A 19,240-nucleotide genomic window follows, 5' to 3' on the forward strand; every position below is an offset into this window, starting at 1 on the left:
ATGAAAGTTTGTGTATTAAATTGTGCAAAGGCAAATACCCATCAACTGCATAAATAAACGAAATGCAAGTTCGAGTTTTCTTCTATGGATTATGCTGAGATCGGTTATTGCATATTGGGGAAATTAGCTGTGGTTGGTATTGGACAGATTAAAAGTAAAAATACTATGAATGATTTCCCAACCTGACTTAAGTTGTACCAGGTATTACGCATTTACAAAGTCAGTTCCAGCAAAGTGGTCTTGTTCCACATAATTCGACTTCCATTGCCAATAGGGGGAGAGAAAGAATGGACAAAAGCATCAAAATTTCTGCATGCAACAACAGCCACAAATTGAGTTTTGAGAATCCCTTACATTACATGTCAATGTTCTTGAATTCTCAACTACTCACTGCACCTACTCTGTACATGTAAGCTCACGAATTTCTTTTATTGCTCCACTAATCCTATACAGGGCCATCTTCTCAACCTGATTTTAGAGTAAAGGCAGAATCATATTCACATTAATACAGAAAATGAACACTGTTCACTGGAGTAATATTTTGGCAAAGTTTACCTCAAACTTCTCTGCTTTGGCTTTGTGATCTTCGGGGAGTAGACGAAGTTCATCCATCAACTGGATACACTCGGTTACATTTTCCGGAGAAACAAAGTCCAAAACCACGTTAACGCAGGACTACAGGATGTAACATATCAGAGGAAAGAAAATAATAGTTATAGCCATATAAATTGGTAAAAATTTTTTGCCAAAAGAATAATTTGTAATTCATAAAAAGAAACAAATGAAGCAGCATATGGAGCAAATATAAAATTATTCAAAATTTGCACATAACAATAAATTCCATTACAAGAATTCAAGACCAAATATATCAGTAGTATACATTACCTTAACATTCCTAATCTGGTATGGACAGCCAGCTGGAACCATAACAGCTTCTCCAACATGCTGCTCAAAAGTCCAGGGTTCAATTTCTAGAAGCAATATGAGGTGGAAAGAAATTTCAGTAAATTTGTCCTCAACTATAACAAGGGATAAACAAAACTTTATTAACTCACCATACTCATCCTTCAGCCTTGTTTTGTGACTTTTGTCAAGAAAGAAATTCTGATCAAGAATAGGATGAACCACCTGCAGCAGAAAAGAAAAAAAATCAGCATTATGTCCATTCTACTAGCACATTGTCAAGTCTTGGGACTGGTCTTACATGCTTGCGAAAGCCACATGTGTGACCAAACTCATTTGAGTGCTTTCTAAGGTACTCCATAAGCTTTGGAACATCCTGCCTTCGGAAGACATCCCATTCTGCTCCACAAGACTTGGAGAATTCTGTTCTTTCCCCAAAGACTTCCTGATTTTCTGATGTTTCTGAGCTGTGAATGGTGTAGAATGGAAGTACTGCCACTTCAGAATTTGAATTACAATCAGAATCAGAACCAGAGTCAGAGCTATCTTCATTATCATGGTACACAGCTCTATCTTTGAAACCTAAACCATGCACTTCATGTACAGCAGGAGGGAATTGGGAGGATACTTTTGGTACTCTATTGTGAGCATGCATTTCTTTACTGATCATATCATTCAATCCTACTTCTTCCATGTTTTCACCATGTGGTGAAGATTTTCCCTTCACTTTATTAGCCATCTTTTGATCAAGAGTAGTCTTAGCAAGCTCCCTTTGGTCTTGAGATTTTTTCTTTTTCATTAACTTTCTTATTTTATTAAGCTGCTTCATGGATAAAGGGGCATCTGTAGCATGTGCCAAAACATTAACCTGGGAAAGAAAGAGGGGAAAAGAAAAGACAAAATAAATGGCAGAGATTACTTATATCACCATAATGTTTTCAGAAAGGATGATTAATGTATGTATTAAAGGGTTTTTCACAATAATAGATATAACTTTATGGTTGTGCTTTAGTGGAAGCTTCATATTTTACTTTTGAACAAATTCAAATAATATTCCCAATAATTGATGCTCAGTAAACTCCATAAGAATGTAAATTGCTAAATGTTTCAAATTATTTCTTGCTAAGTTCACCTTAGAACATGATCCTTCTAAGGGATGATAGGATTTGTCAGACTACACAAACTTTGGCCAAAAAAGACTATAAAAGCAATCATTTTGTAAAGGTAGAAAATTTTATGGACAAGGATATGTGCATGATCAATCAGACACAACACACCATGGTAAAATCATATTTTGAAAATTGCAAAAGTGCATAGCATGAAAAATGAGTAAGAGATTATGTGCATGTCAATATGCAAGATTATGCCTGAATCAGAAACTTATTTTTCATTATGATATGTGCACTTGACTGTTGTTTATTTTATCAGAATGTGCACAACATACAGAAACTGTTTACCACCAAATATCATCGAGCAAGGGCAATTTACATTTGAGTGGAGATAACTTGAATAAAATGTGCATCATCCCAAGTTTTAAGAGATGGGATAAATTGATAAAGATACAAGTAAAGGATAGAAATAGTCATACCACATCACATAAACTGTAACATATTTTTGTCACCAAATTAGCCTGTACAAGTTCCTCACCACTGGAATATGAGATAGAGATACATGGGCCTAGGTCAGGCTTTGTGATTCCTTGCGGGGACCTTGCAGCAATATTCAAAAGACCACTTCTAGGATCCATATATTCTGGAAGTGGTAAAGCTCGAATGATTTCAGCATAATGATCTGGAAATTGCTCTTGAAATAAATGAGAAGAAAGCCAGCCCTTCAGTTTCAGCTTCTCGTCACACATATTAGATTGTGCCAGCCCCCTTAATGACCCCAAAAATAACTGCTTAATGCCAATTTCAACCTGTCATTATATAAAAGGTAAAATTGTTCATAACCTCACCTAACTGAAGATCCTAGAAGGTGTTGAAACAGAATTCAAAAAGCAAAAATACCATCTCCCATGAAAAGTTAATAAAAAAAAGTGAACCAAAAATATAGACTGAGAATCAAGCAGATGACATGGAAGTTTAAATGCATTTTCATAAATGCCCTATATTTGGAGTGTGGGGTGTGCGTGCATGCTAGACAGAGAAAGAGTGAGAGAGCTGGAGTAATGAACTAAAGAGGACCAACTTTATCTTTCTATAACATGAAAAAATGTATAATTTGGTATGGCAGGTGATCTAGTTTAAAAAGCTAACCTCAAACCAGTCCAAGCAACTTGTTGCTTTAGCTAATTCCTCATTCTCAGATTTGGCAACACCACTCTTAAGATATGAGCAAAACAAGAATATTGGATCCCAACTCAAATCTGATGTATCCTTAAGCACATCTCGAACTATCACAGGATGGCCTTTACCCCAGTGCTTCTGGAAGTGCTCCAGGTTATCACCATGAATGTTCCTGATATTGGGGTAAAATAGGAAGTTATCATTTGAATTTTCTCTCTTAGCAGCCTCTTGCAACTGCTTCACTCCTTTAGCTTCATAATCTGTCCCAGGACATAGCGGGCAGCATGAAAAAATATCAAAGACTTCTGGCAATTCATAGCTGCCGACTATTTCTTCAGCATTTATTTCCAGCTCTTTGAACCACTTTAGAGGCAAAATACATCTCAGATTAAGAAGGCCATCACCACAACCACCAAACTCTGTGGGTGGGCATGATATAGGACCACTGCAATCAGGAGCTTTCCGAGTAGGCAATGATGCAGAAGAATCAAAATATCTACTGTCATGATTTTTCTTAGAGATTCTAACAGATTTCTTATCTGAAAGGCGAATGCCTGGTGAACCGGTTTTCTGTCTATATGGGCATTTGCAGTTAAGTTCCTTTATACTTCCAACTAAACTCCCTCGAAAGATATCCCGACAACAACTTAAGCAGAGGTTATATGAACACCTTGGGCAGCTTCTATGGAAATCCAGTATGAAAGTCTTGCAGTTGCTGCTGCTCCAGAAGTAATATCATCACCAAAGATCAACAAAACAAAGTAAATATATTATGAATACACTTTAAGCAGCAAAGAGCATACCAACAATATTGCTTATTGACACCAAACTCAGCTGGTTGGACCGGAATATCGGAGAGTTTTTTGCCTATGACACACAAGAAAACGTCGCAACCTCTTCCATTGATTAATATAGAATGGTAAAATAAAAAATTCAAGAAGAATCATTGTCATTACCTTTTATGTTTGCCTCTACTTCAATCTCAACACTCTGGTCTTGGTTTATTTGCTTCAGAACAGGAAGAAGCATGCATATCAAATAATGAAAATATAACACCTTATCCACTTTGTTTTTGTCCCTTAGAAACTCCTGAAACATGTTTTTCGCATTAGGCAAAACATCAGATCTAAGCATGGAAAAATGAAAGCAGCATGTCAAATTAAGGCATTTCAGATATCATCAGACCTTACATTCAGTGTCTCTATGTTGACTAACTGAGCAGGTCTTGCAGCCACAAGTTCCACGACATACTGGACAAGCTATCTTGACTTCTTCTCGCTTAACAAAATACCTATATGCAATTCAATGTCAAAAGATTAAACCAACACCTATGTCTTAACTCCAACCAACTGGTGCAAATCCAACATTACAGATTACATTAAAAAAATAGAGATGAGACAAAGACTAAACACGATTTCGATGCATCATTTCAAGCCAGATTGGGAAAGTGTTTCCCAAAAGACTAGTTTGGTTTGGGAAGGTCCATACAAACAATTAAGAAACTCGGTGAATAACATCCAGAGTGAAAAAAACAGGTATTTATGCCTTAAATTTATTGCATTTTGGTATACTATTAATATCCATGTAGCATAAATAAACAAACATATAACTACATTACAATTACAATTCAAACAAAAGCAAAAACAGAAAAGATCACTTACTGTTCTTTTATGCAATCCAAGCAAAAAAACTGCTGCTTACAACTGGAACACTTGATCAAACTAGGAACACCACCCTTTCTACACCAATGACACCTTATTCTTCTCCCTCTCCTCAAATTCACCACTTTCTTCTTATATGGCATAACCTTCATTGAGAAAAAAATAATAACCCACGATTAAAAAAACCAAACAAATTTTTTTTTTTAAAAAAAAAAATCAAATAATACCTGCAATGTACCCACGGGCAATGGCTCAATGTTCTTAGACCGAAACCGCCTTCTGGTAATTGCAATAGTATCAGTTTCAGTTTCCCCTACTTTAACATTAAAACAAGAACCTGAAACAGAACCGGAACCCGAACCCGTACCAGAACCGGAACATGAACCTGCATTATCAAAATGTGGACTTGAAGAAGAAATAGCCATTAGCCCATTAGGCAATTCTCTTATCAAATCTTCTTCTTCTTCTTCATCAAAATCACTACAATTACTTTCTTTCCTTTTCTTCTTTTTCTTCTTCTCATTTTCTCGTTTCAAAACCATTCTTATAAGCTCCAATGGCAAATCTCCTCTTCTCAGTTTCATCTTCCGAATGGATTCATCTAACGCCTCGGATTCCCCTCCGATCACGCGCTTTCGCTTCATTGGCTTCGCTAATTGCAGCAACTTTGCCCTAATTTCGAGCTTGTTCTTCTCGAAAACCCTCTTTTTTCTTTGCATTTTGAGGGATTCTGGTACTTTCTGTCTCTTTTGTCGGTGACGGCCTTGGATATGGTGAAGCTCGCACAGCTTTTTGCCTTCCATTACTCGTCTCTTGCACCTCCATTGCCTCCCGTCGGTTCGTTTGCACCGGAGATGGTCCGGTAGAGCACCTTCTTCTTCCTCCATTCTTCTGTTTGGCTGATTTTCCAGTAAAAATAAAAACTTTTTTCCGGGAAGATAAATGGTATTCTCGAGAAAACGGGGAAGAGGGCCTGGGTTTAGATTGCAAAGAGCGGAGAGCGATTTTCCGAAAGGATTCCAAGAGTTAAGATTAGCGGTTTATTGGGAGTAGTAGAGTAGGAGAGGGAAAGGGAAGTGGCAGATATGGTAATTTTGAGGAAAGATGGAGCCCAGTTTGGCCTTGGAAACTTTCCAAATGGTGGACAGAGAGGAAGCTTTGATCGAACGTTTCACAGTTTGAGACAATTAAGGGCACTGGGGGTTTTTTCAGATGTTTTCAAAAAATGCATTTTTTGAGCTTTGATTACAAGGGTTATAATTATAGCAGATGCTTTTACAGAAACGTATCTTTAGCTTTTTATTGGATTTTTCTTTGTTTTTTCTTCTATTTGTTTAGGGGTGTTTGAACATTGCCCCATCTAATCAGTTGATAGCAGATTTGCAAATGTGATAAAAAATTTTGAGTATACAGCAACTAATCAGATGATGATTTGATCGTTTTACTTGAATGGCAATTGCCAATTCCGGTAAGGAATTGAGTTGTATAAGCAATTCAATCAGTTTTAATAAGCAAAATTTGCAGCTGAAATATACAGATTTCCAGCAAAAGAGATTGGTCATGGGTTTTTATTTTTTATAATATGATGCAGAAGAAATGTCTGATATGAATCATTTCAGGTTTGTTAGAGAAATGGTGGTGCAGATTTTGCACTGTGGTGGTTTTACAGGAATCATTGTATGAGGTTTTTGGTTCTTACCTGAGAGTTTATAATGATCAAAAGAAAGCATTATTGTCAGGAAAGAATTCTGGTAGTGATCATGACAGGATAGAGGCACCATTATCAGATTAGATGCTAGTTTAATTTTTTTTGGCAGCAGACCAACTTATCCTTTACATTGATAAGCACTATTATATCAGGTGTCATTACAAGTAAACTAACAGTTTTTTAATGCACAAATTTGTTGCAGCAAAGAGGCTAGAGAAATTGTCCTACTGCAATGACAAAATGCCAAAAAAATTTGCATTTAAGTTGGAAGTCCGGTGATCAATCATCTAATCATTAAAGTTCCTCTGTTCATTCAATTCATACCACCAATCTCATCCTGCAGCAGGGCATGAAGCAGAAACCACAAATCCCTTTGCAAAATCTGATCAAAATTTCCAGCATTATTTTTCCAATCCTATACACTTGCTAATATAGTACCATTTTCATGGTTTTGATCCTGATTAACTGGACAATCAATCTTTCGGTGAGAAACAATTTGTATGCACCTCAACCATAGAGACAATGTGAAAATGGGGAAATAGTGAGAAATGAGGTACTGCTACTACTATATATCATGCTGACAAAAAGTAGTGCAATATCTATGCAAATTTTGTGGAACCCTGAAACTTATCCCGTTTCTCGAGATACTTAATGTTTAGACGAAAGAAAAAAGACTTTGCAGCACTCCAGGGCCCATTTATCTCTGGTTCCCGTTTTGCATGCTGCTTTGCTTTTAATGCGAATTATTGGTATTGGGGTAGTCATCGTCAGACTAGTTGTTGTTGTGCAGTTGGCGTCTGTTTTGATCTGGATTCAGGAACAGCAAGTGAAGGTATCAGGATTTGTTAACCTGGAAATTATGGCCGTAGCCACTGGAGTCTCGAGTCTAGGAAATGAAATGGTGCTCCCGTTGTTTGGAGATATGATGCTAGTTGTCAAACACGTTACCACTTACCAGAGATTGCCTGATTCGATTAGTCAAATGTGATGGATTATCATTGGTATTTGAAGTTTCAAATTTCAATTAAGCTATTGAAATTCTTCAATAAATTATTTGATTTAAATTTGATAATTCAGACCCCAAAGGGAAAACTAATTATAGAAAAACTAAATGATTTTTCAGTTTTCATCAAGAAATGAAGAATTGCTCCTAAGATATTAATTTCCAAAGTATTGAAGAAAAAGGCTGAAAAAGGGGAACCAACCAAGAGATATAAAACCTGTTACATCTGTATTCTCTTGACTCTTGAGTCTTGACGGCCTTTGTTCCAGAAGAGCAAAAAACATGATTGAGTGCAGGTTGGCGAATTCATCCAGCAAGGCGCATAAGCCATAAACTGAAATAATTCATCAACGCTGCACTCAATGATGTTTCTTCCATCTGGGAATCTCCAAATGTTTGCTTCACCTAAAATAGGATCCAACTATTGAACTATCCAACCAATATATATGTACTGCAGAACAGGCTCAGATACGAGTTGCAGTACATGTAACTTGAATTTGGTTTGTACTGCCATATTAGTTGCCAAATTGGACCCCATATCGTCTCCCTTCGACATGTTGGCTAAATATTTAAATATTTAATTCCCCTTCTTTCCTGGGAGTCTGAATGAAGTTGCTTCTATTGAGCGACTTCAGGCTGTACTGGTTTCTTTTACTTGAATCTTGTACTACATTTAACCCTAATATCCAACTACGGAATTCATTATCCGGTTTACTATTGATTTTCTTTTATATGTAGTATGTATTCGCTGGATTAGTCAGAACTCAGAAACTTCGTTATAACAACCTTCAGGCTCCAGGTAGGGACCACTTGATTGGAAGGTCAAATGGTAAAACTTTGACAATTTTCTTTATATTGATAGCATACCTTCATCGACTAGCTTTTTACCTCCTTTAAGGAAAGGGCGTTTCGATCTTCCATAAAGAAGGGAAGCCTATCTTTGTCATAAAAAACAATGGGTTTGATGTTAACACCTGCTTTTGATTTTGCAAGAATCCTGTTATTATGTGAAAAAATAATCATGCAAGACATGTGCAATGATTTCTTGATTAGATATACGGTAAAGTTAAATGTGGAAAAGGAGATGAATATGCCTAGATTAAGCATATTAGACAAGAAGAAAAATAGCAGACAGGAAGAATGATAAAAAAAATGATTAACTGTACACATTTACAATATGTATTTTACACTTAAAATCTGCTTATTTTCTGCGAAGACTGATCTTACCCTCCGCGTCTTCATGGACAATACGTAGAATTTCATTTGGAGGAATGTTCCACCAAATTTGAGGTTTCTCCAGCTGATGTCCGATTTCAGCCAATTTATCAGCAGCTCTATTGCCTTCCCTATAGATATGAGTCACAATACAATTGTTAAGCTCCGGTATGATCTGGTTTATGTGACTAACATGTCTTCGTAATTCTGCACATTTAACCTGCCTCCTCTGGACAATAATATCAACCAATGTTTTGGCGTCACCTTCAAGCCATACGTCAGTCCAACCATTTTCCAGCACCAACTCTAGGCCTCGTCGCAATGCAACTAGTTCTGCAACAGTGCTAGTGGTTCTTCCTATTGATTCAGCATAACCAAGTAAGAATTCAGCCTTGTGGTTCCTGAAGACACCTCCTATGCTAGCTTTTCCCGTACCTTTGCAGGATCCATCAAAGTTTAATTTAGTCCATCCAATTTCAGGTTTTTCCCATGCCACTGGAATAGGTTCTTTGTGCCAGTTCCTAAGCAACAATGGAAATGGGTTGTGTATCAGTCTTTGGCATCTAAAAATATTGCTGAAGGCCAACATCATTTCGTCCTTAAAAACTACTCAAAACTACTTAAACGAAAAGGAAAAGGAAAATGAAAGTGGATGGGAAACAAGTACGGGTTGATACCACGGTTAGGAAGCAAAATTTTTGACAAGCAAAAACCAGGAGAAATCTTCAGAGAACTGATAAAACGGATGAAGAAAAACCAGAGGCATATTAGGCTCATAGAAGTTTATTTCCTTCCTTTCGGCAATGGATTATAAAAGTTAGAGTGGAGATAAAGCAAAGAACATTCAGAAATTTAGAGCAAGAAGGAAACATTTTGATATTCATATGATTAAATTGGCCAGGGAGATTTCTTCAAGAACTCTCAAGCATCTTCTGTTAATTGGATTCTTAAGAAAAGTCTGCTTGCTTGATTGGTTACTTGCATGAGATGCAAGATGGAAATGCTGGCTACCATCAATATATAACTGTAAAATTTAATTAATTGCTATTATCCAAAGACAAACTGAATTTTAACTATTTTTATATATCATTAACCTATACTTTAGGGTCACTTTCAAGTGAATTGCGGTTAAGGTACAAAGGAAAGGATGGTGTAGAAAGGATCTACTTGATTTAGTTGACTTGGAATGGAATGTATTTACTTGCCATTTATGATCTAATTTTATTCCTTGGAGAGTAGTGCAGGCAGGTCTGATCAGTCCTTATATTCTCCCCTAATATCCTGATGGTGAAAAGAAAATAGAGAAAAAAAATCAACAATAATTTTGTATGATTATTTCACGAGTTGTGGGGATCTTCCCACCATCTATTTTCTATATATATATATATATATATATATATTCATTATGCATAAGAAAGCTTGAGTTTCTTGCAGGTCACTTGGGCTATGATAAAATGGGTATGGAAAATGGATGGATGTGTAAGAAAAATTAAAATGATGATTTACAAAGCTTTGGTCTTTTCAGCCGCAATAATTCTGACAAAGTAAAGATAATCTAAAATTCCATCATATAACAAGATAGATTTTGATCTTTAGGAGGCATCCTTTTTATCAATGAGCCACAACCAGTCCAAAGCAACCCCTGCAAATATGCCACCTAGTAAACATAGTACTAGTAGATTACGTAAGGCTTTTTGCTCAGGTCCCTGCCAAAAAGCTAAAAAAAAGATGACGAACTTTCATCAGAAATCACTAAGAATACTAAGACTTCTAGCAAATTTCATCCAAATAAAAGGGGAAAAATAAGATTTAATGCAAATAACTATGCTTACACCAACCTTGTAACCCTTTGGTGCTGCTGTAAGGACACAGACTGTAAGGTAACCATTTGTTAATCCCAGGAAGGATACGAGCAGTATCATCCAGTCCTCATCACCATACTTGGCAGTGAAGTAGAAAGCAGGGATCATTAAGAAACGAGAAAGTACTGCAATCATAAGGCCCTTCCTGGACTCTTATCTTCAGGAATTTCACTAGGGGAAGATATCTTGATATCAGATCCCACACATTGTAAGCTGCTACCAGCACAAGTTGATACCTGAAAAATACCAATCATAAGAATCTATCTTCAGTTTACTAAGCAATTTCCCAGGAAGACAAATACTATCAACCGCAAAGCAAAATTTTCAATGTAGTCAAAGTGTACTTGTGAGGAAGTAAAATTTTCAAATAGCATAAAAAAGAAAAAAAATTAATAATGATCTAATTTGTACTTATTCTAGTCAATGAATGAATTCTTACCATGAACCTAACTTGTGTTCACCAGTGTTTTATGAACCCAGGGAAAAATAACAAGGTTAAGACGTATAAAAGAAAAAGGTCAAGCGCGTAATCTATGTTCCGAACGAATAATTGTTTGTTGGTCAGCCTCTCATTCTGTTTAGTATTGTCTTCAAGCTGTGGAAATGCCAAAATCTATTAGTTTATGGAATGTCAAAAAAGTTTCACAAACATTACTTAGAAGAACGTTTACAGTAATCCTTGGTCTTCTTTTGTTTGGATTCCAGCTGCTGCAAGGTCAGCTTTAACAGTTTTTTATCCTTCTGAGGCTGCCTTTGAGCGGAAGTACTTCACTATTGGCAATTTGGGGAAGAAAAGTGCATACAGCAGGACGCATAGCAACTCAAAGAATGTAGAAATAGCTAGAAACACCACTGCAAAAAAGAAAACCAAAATCAATAAAAGATTTTTTTTAATAAAAACTGAAAATCGTTCATTTTGTTTACAGTTTAGCATCAGAAGACTGCAAATCGAGGGATGTCTTTGTAAGATAATGCTGAACACATGTGACAATGAATGGCACCAATAGGACGTTTGTTTGTCAGTCCATTCCACATAAAAAGTTTAAGCCAAGTTGTGCTCATTCAAAGCAAAAATTTCATTTTGCTACAAAAGCTGAATTTTATGAGGTTCCTGAACCGCAGCAATGCATAAATGAAGTCCACTCCCAATAGGAAGTTTACATAATAGCAAAAGAAAAGTCACCCACTTGCCCCTTTACGAAGACCATTGTCAGACTTGTCAAATGCAGCTTTTGTGATTAGCCTCATAGCTGAGGTTAAGGCCCCAGATGCAGCCAAACCAGCAAGGAAGGACTGAATTATAGAACCAACTAGTATTAAGGATTAAGTCAACTGCTGAAAACCTTAGGGTAAAAGAAAGAAGTTGCAAATTGCAAAAAAAAAAAAACTAAAGAGTCAAAGAAAACCGACCTGGATAAATTCAGGGAGCATGAAAGATAAATCTCCAACCATTCTGCCTTGTACATGGGCGTCTGCAACTCCAAAAGAACCAACAATTGCACAAATACCAATGAAAGGTCCAGTTCCTCCTCTCCCTCTTGTGGCTAAATCCAACTGTCAAAAATTGAAGGCAAAGTAGAGGTTATTTGAACCAGCAGTGGGAGAATCAAGTGGATGGAATATGTATTATTACATGGAAAATCAAGCACAAGGTACAAAATATAGGAGCAGTTACCACAATGAGCATGAAAGTACTTGCAAAGAAAAGCAAGTATCCAACTATGTTCCGCCGTCTTGTATCAATCTTTGATTCGTTGTATGCCAGTATCACCATTGTTCCAAGTGCAAATGGTTGATAAACAAGGGTAAGCACCCTGGAAGGATGGTATTTATTCTTCTTCAAATGCAACAGAAAACATCATCAGACTAACTGATCTTCGAAAGCTATTTTTCATGAGATTCTGATAAGATGTATTGATATGACAATGACATTCAATTATTGTCTGGAGACGAGAGAAATGGTGGTACAATTGTTTGCCCTCAAAGTCAGGTAATTAACAGAGAATTCTATCTCCAAGTATTTATTTGCTGTGGCATTAAAATAAATAACTTGGCAGCAGTGAAACTTTCAAGAGAAGAACTTGCACCTATCAAGCAGAGAATCTAGTTTAAATTGAACAAGTAAGCAAAGCAACTAAAAAAAAATCTTTTTCAAACTTGAAACTTCTACTCTTAATTCAAGTCAGGCAGTAAACTGTGATGAAATATTCTGATTAATATTGCTAAAGAGCAAAATGCTTGATATAAAAGAAAATGATACAACAGTGATTTCCAGCTTCAACATGAAACAGAAATTAAGAGTAAGGTTCCATACCGGGAACAAAGTGTAATAATAATCTTCAATTGTCAGCATGCTATTCCAAGAGACGAGATCCAAGTCCAAGAACCCATCAAACTACCATGGCTCTCAATTTTCCCTGATTAATTTTCACAGAAAACTGAGTGAATAATTACATGTAGTTAAATCAATGAAAAAGAAAGCACAAACCTCAAGCCTTGCTGACAACTCTCCTCCATTGGCAATAGTCATGGCTGCTTCCAATACAATGGGATACCAAAACTGAAGACTCTGGAAATGTAAGGATGTCAAAAGGGTTTGCTATAACAAATACAGAGAAAGAAACAAAAACTGAAAAGTGAATAAATATTGCAGCAAACTTTGTCAAATCAGAAACGAACACATGGTTTTTCTTCTCTCAATGAACTGACTACTCATCTAAATAAGGGCAATCTGAAAATGCTAGCACTTAAAAAAGTTAATGGTGAGGTGATAATGAAACTGGGTATTTTTCAAGTAGAAAAATATGCATGAAAATGGTTTATATATAGCAAACAAAATGAACAGTCGATGCAATATAAAACTACTTGAAGGAAAGATATAATATTATCTGGAAAAGAAAGAATAGATAATTAAAAGTGAAATATGTTAATCAAAAACAGAAAGAGCACATGGAAGAATGATATATATAAATGGGCACATAAAAGTTTATATTTGATGCTCTGATAATGTATAGATCTTTTATGTTGTAAGAATAAAATTTTATGTTTTTTCAGGTTTTATGTTCACTGATAGTGTAATGACCCATAAAAGATGCTAAGAAAAAACTGACCCTTGTTTTCTTAAGTGATGGGTGTGTCTGAAGTGTGAATAATAGAATGAAAAATTTGAAGTCAAGAAATGATGTGAGCTGTGGAGTTTAGAAAAGGGAAAACTAGAAAAGGAAAGATATGAAGATTCTTTGCCTTTCATGATTCTGTAAATTTTATTGCGATAATGATAGACATATGGCTTAAGGCTGAGAAAGAAAGAGGCGTGGATGGAGATGGAAAAGACAAATGTAAGTGAATCAAAATAATCTTTGGTTCAAACAAATTTGACTTCATGAAGATTTATATGTGCCTGCTTGTGGTAGAGAAGTGCTGTTGCCATGCGTAATTTTTGCTGGATCCAGGATTATGGATAAGTTTATTCTTTTAATATAATGGCTGTCAACATTATGGCCTGTGTGTTTTCAACTGGAAAAAAAGGGTTCCAAAATTAGCAATTTTTCTGTTTATCAGGAAACTCAGGGTCAGGCAGGGATGATCGGCAACAGTTATAAACCTTTGGATGTGTATTTAGAGATGAAGGTCAAGAAATTTATTATTATATAAAAAGCAAAGCCATAAGGTGATCTGTATGTGGAAGATAAGAACTGGATCACACATTAACTAGAAGGGCAATACTGGAGTCGGATGCACTGATTCTCTTGCAATTTATTCAGGAATCAGACTTCTCTTGCAATGCATGGGGAAGTTTCACAACAAACTAAGTAGCTACAAAGTACAAACAACCCAAGAAAATTCATGGTTAGAACATCAATGATCGATCTTTCTTTCTGGTGAATTTTGAATATTCAAAGAGGAGTAATTCTCAGAATTGACTGATCAAGTGGTACCTAAAATTTGGTTGTTTCCCAACCTTTTGTTATCGACAAAGATTGGTGTAAGTTGAAAGGTAAATACACATGAACAACAAACTTCATATCATATCAAATCATTTATAACTGTTATTATTAATATATACTTTCACCTTTCTCTTCAACTTGCCAATAACAAAATGAATAATGCCACGTTATGCTTCTGTTCGAACTTGTTTCAACTTATAATTTGTTGAAACAATACCCTCTATTTTATTATTTTTTTGTTCTCAAGAAAGAGATATTATCCAATGCATTCACATGGTAGAAATACGTTACTTGCAACAACAACTTTCCATTCTAATTAATTAGTATTATTTCTTGAATTATTCCATAAACACACCAAAATAATATGGATAGACGTCTGAAATGATGATTTAAAAAGATTGGTCCTTTCAGACCAATAGTATTCCTAAGTAGAGACAATATAAAACTCAATCCCTCGTGGCAAACAGTAACTTTCTTCATCATATAACAAGATAAACTTGGATTTTTAGAAGGCATTCTTTTTACCAATGAGACACAACCAGTCCAAAGCAACCCCTGCAGATAGACCGGCTAATAAACTTAGCACTAGTAAATTATCTATGGCATTTTGCTCAGGTCCCTACCAAAAACCAAAAAAATAATTCAGCAGAAATTCAAATTATTGAGAATACTAAGATTGTAGCAAATTTCATCCAAACAAAAGGGGAAAATTTTAAGAATTACTGTATTAAATAACCATGCTAACACTAACCTTGTAACGTTTAGGTGCATCTGTAACGACAAAGACCGTAAGGTGACCAATTGTTAATCCCAGGAAGGATACGAGCAGTATCATCCAGCCCAGATCACCATACTTGGCAGTGAAGTAGAAAGCAGGGATCAGAAAAAACCGAGAAAGTACTGCAATCGTAAGGCCCTTCCTGGACTCTATCTTCAGGAATTTCACTAGGGGAAGATATCTTGATATCAGATGCCACACACTGTAAGATGCTATCAGCACAGGAGGATACCAATCACATGGAATTTATCTTCAGTTTACTTAGCAATTTCCCAGGAGTACCAATACCATCAACCGCAAAGCAAATTCAATATAGTCAAGGTGAACAGGTTAGGAAGTAAAATTTAATTGCTTGATACTTGATAGTCTTCAAGTTGCCTTAAGGCCTATAAGTATTCAATATAACATGGACAAAAACTCCAAGTACCTATATCTCTAAGTAATGCTAGTGATGTAAAAGCTTCAAATTGGTGGGATGATGTGGTAAAGACTTCGTTCAATGAAGCATCGGAATACTTACCATTAACCCAACTTATGTTCACCAGTGTCTTCAAATAAGAAACCAGGGAAAATTGAAGATGTCAAGGTGAATATAAGAAAGAGGTCAAGCGCATAATCTATTCCGAAAGAATAATTGTTTGTTGCTCAGTCTCTCATTCAGTTTAGCATTGTCTTCATCCTATAGAAATGCCAAAATCTGTTAGTTTATGGAATGTCAAAAAAGTTGCAGGAACATTAATTAGAAGAAGATGCATTGCAATAATCCGTCGTCTTCTTTTCTTGGGATGCCAGCTGCTGCAAGATCAGCTTTAACAATTTTTGATCCTTCTGAGGCTGCCTTTGAGCGGAAGTACTTTACTATTGGCAGTTTGGGAAAGAAAAATAAATAGAGCAGGACACAAAGAAACTCAAAGAATGTGGATATTGATAGAAACAATAGTGTAAAAAAGAAAAGAAAAAAAAAATTCAATAAAAACTGGAAATCCTTGATTTTTTTTTAACGGTTGAACATTAGAAGAAGGCTCATTTAGGGAATGGCACAAATATGATGCTTGTTCGTTACTACATTGCACACTTAAGCCAAGTTCTGCTTATTCAAATAAAATGTTCTCTTTTGCAAAAACAGCTGAATTTTAAAGTTGCCCAAACTGCACCAATGCACAAATGGAAAAGTTCTTTCACAATAGGAAGTTTGCATATATTAAAAGAAAGCCACATTCTTGCCCCTTTACGAAGACCATGGTCAGACTTTTCAAAGGCTGCTTTTGTGATTAGCCTCAAAATAGAGGTTAAGGCCCCAGACGCAGCCAAACCAGTTAGGTAGGACTGAATCAGAAAACCAACTCGTATTAAGGATTAAATTGACTGCTGAAAACTTTAGGATAAAAGTGAGAAGTACTATCAGAAGGAATTAAAGAAGTCAAAGAAAACGGATAAATTCAGGGAGAATGAAAGATAAATCTCTCTGCAACTCCAAAACAACCAACAATTGCACGTATAGCAATGAAAGGTCCAATTCCTCCTCTCCCTGATGTGGCTAAATCCAACTGTCCACAAAGTGATGACAAAATAGAGGTTATTCTGAATCAGTGGTGGGAGATGATCAATCAAATTAAGTGGATGGAATATTATATGTATTACATGGAAAATCAAGCAACCATAAGGTAAAATTACAAAAATATAGCAGTTACCACTATGAGCATGAAGGTACTTGCAAAGAAAATCAAGTATCCAATTATGTTCCTCCGTCTTGTATTAATCTTTGATTCGTTGTATGCCAGTATCGCCATTGTTCCAAGTGCAAATGTTTGATAAACGAGGGTAAGCACCCTCGAAGGATGGTAGTTCTTCAAACGGAAAGGAAAACATCATCAGACTTAACTGATTTTAGAAACCCATTTTTCATGGGATTCTGATAAGATGTATTGCTATGCCAGGGACATTCAATTCTTAGACTGGTGATGACTCAAATAGAAATGGAGGAACAATTACAGTAACTAATTAACATTGCAGAACTCAAAGTTTCAAGAGAAGAACTTGCACCTATCAAGCAGGAAATCTAGTTTAAATTGAACAAGGATCCATAGTTGCTAAAAGATTCTGAGTTAAAACTTATGCTCTTAATTATCATCTCTACTCAAGCAGTAAACTTGGACAAAATATTCGGATTAATATATTGCTAAAGAACAAAATTCTTGATCTAACAAGATGCAACAGTGATTTCTTGCTTCAACACGAAAAATAAAGTAACAAACCCCGAACAAATTGTAATGGTAGTCTCCTATTGTCACCATGCTATTCCAAGAGACAAGATTTCCAAGTCCGAGAATCTAACAAACCACCATGGCACTAAATTTACCCTGATTAATTTTCATATGAAACTGATCAGTGAATATCAAATGCATGTAATCAATAGGAAGATATTTCACCCTCCCTTGATCATACTACCAATGAAAGAAGGACAGAAAGCACAAACCTCAAGCCTCGCCGGCAACTCCCCTCCATAAGCAATAGTCATGGATGGCTGCTTCCTATTTGATGGGATACCACCAAAGTTAAAACTCTGGAAATGTTAAGATGACAAAAGGCTTTCCTACGACAAGTACAGAGAAAGAAACAAAACCTGAAGAGTGAATAACTATTGCAGCAAGTTTTTGTCAAAACAGAACCAACACAAACAGTTTTCCTTTTGTCAATAAACTGACTACTCATCTAAAAAAATTCAATATGAAAATGCTAAAACGCAAGAAGTCAAGGGTGATATGTTATACCATTAAGGGTTAGTTTAATTAGAAAAGATCATTCATGAGAACGTAAATGATTTTTGAGTTCGAATTTAGTTAATGACTTTTTTACTAGCTTTAACTATTATTTTTAAACTTCGTATACAACACATCTTGATCATTCAATATGAATTAGCTTTTAGTGATAATCAACTTGGTTGTGGTGGTGGCCCGCTTGACAATACTCAGTAATGTTGTTTACTTATGGTGATCTGTACTTTGAAATCATCCTCCAGCAATTATTGAGCCACTGACGTTTGGTTGGCGGGATTGTCTACTTGTTCAATGCGCTGCAATAATGTTTATATTTGGTTTACAAAATTATTGCCTTTTTAAGCCTCTTGGACTACTCAATTGAACGGTTAATCGAACCCAACGTGGGATAATAGCAAAAAAAAACGTTTTCTTGTCACTGTATCCGTTGACTTGTAGTGCTACAAATTATCCAAATCCTTCTGTCCTGAAAAACCCAATTGCCACACCCACCATCTGATCGAATTTAAACAGGTTTTATTGTGCCATCACGACCAAATATTGTTGCCATGGAGTGCATTTTTCACACGTTTTATGTAGGATATATATATATATATATAGTAAGTTGTAATGGATTGGAAAATGATTCAAACCTTTTAGATTGTTTTTCAGAGTTGACTAATGATTAAGTGGTACCTCAAATTTGGTTTTTTCCCAACCGATTTATGTGAATAATAATAAGAATTTATATTTGATATACTAAAAGTAAATAAATATTAAATAACATTTTATTTATAATTTTTTATTATAAATATTATAATTTTTTAATTACAACAAAGAATTTATTGGATTTAGATAATTTTAAATTATAATTAATTAATTATAATACAATAATTATAAATAATATACTCTCGAAATATTATACATTCTCAACGAATCATATAATAATATTTCATTTAAAACAATTATATATATTTTTAAAATAAATTTTTTATAAAATATCTTTATATGATTCAATAATAATATATAATATTAATACACTGATAATACAATATTATAAATCCTAATAATAATTGATGCATGATGCACTTTTTTTGTGATAATAATAAGTTGAAAGCC

General features: G+C 35.3%; 1 protein-coding gene and 2 pseudogenes across 5 annotated transcripts; all 3 read right to left on the reverse strand.

The window, feature by feature from the left end:
- Positions 1-2: 2 nt before the first annotated feature.
- Positions 3-6,339, reverse strand: LOC111278223 (lysine-specific demethylase JMJ28-like). Of its 5 annotated transcripts, XM_089764971.1 has the most exons (13): positions 5,080-6,337; positions 4,853-4,998; positions 4,377-4,482; positions 4,148-4,280; positions 3,995-4,058; positions 3,162-3,909; positions 2,492-2,821; positions 1,205-1,771; positions 1,056-1,128; positions 886-971; positions 556-675; positions 408-468; positions 3-309 (listed from the first exon to the last, which is right to left on the reverse strand). In XM_089764971.1, coding segments are annotated over exons 1-13 (3,096 nt in total). In that variant the 5' UTR covers positions 5,740-6,337; the 3' UTR covers positions 3-307. The 5 variants fall into 5 exon arrangements, with proteins under 5 accessions (XP_089621097.1, XP_089621098.1, XP_089621099.1 ...); XM_089764972.1 differs by having other exon boundaries at positions 3-468; positions 556-615; positions 5,080-6,339; XM_089764973.1 differs by having other exon boundaries at positions 3-468; positions 1,205-1,746; positions 2,551-2,821; positions 5,080-6,338.
- Positions 6,340-10,313: 3,974 nt separating this feature from the next.
- On the reverse strand, positions 10,314-13,170 carry LOC149517685 (equilibrative nucleotide transporter 3-like; annotated as a pseudogene).
- A 1,922-nt stretch (positions 13,171-15,092) lies between these two features.
- LOC111278680 (equilibrative nucleotide transporter 3-like) lies at positions 15,093-17,883 on the reverse strand (annotated as a pseudogene).
- Positions 17,884-19,240: the final 1,357 nt, after the last annotated feature.

The sequence above is a fragment of the Durio zibethinus genome, chromosome 8 (genome assembly GCF_047325235.1).
Source record: "Durio zibethinus cultivar Kanyao isolate XHJ-2024 chromosome 8, ASM4732523v1, whole genome shotgun sequence".
In the NCBI taxonomy this organism is placed as follows: domain Eukaryota; kingdom Viridiplantae; phylum Streptophyta; class Magnoliopsida; order Malvales; family Malvaceae; genus Durio; species Durio zibethinus.

Bases quoted from the DNA above. Each gene is read 5' to 3' on its own strand.
- LOC111278223 (XM_022864801.2), bottom strand. From the start codon at position 5,739: ATGGAGGAAGAAGAAGGTGCTCTACCGGACCATCTCCGGTGCAAACGA. The intron at 1,772-2,491 runs GTATGACTATTT...TTTCTTTCCCAG, and splicing joins GTTACAGTTTATGTGATGTG to GTTAATGTTTTGGCACATGC. The intron at 676-885 runs GTAATGTATACT...TACATCCTGTAG, and splicing joins ACCAGATTAGGAATGTTAAG to TCCTGCGTTAACGTGGTTTT.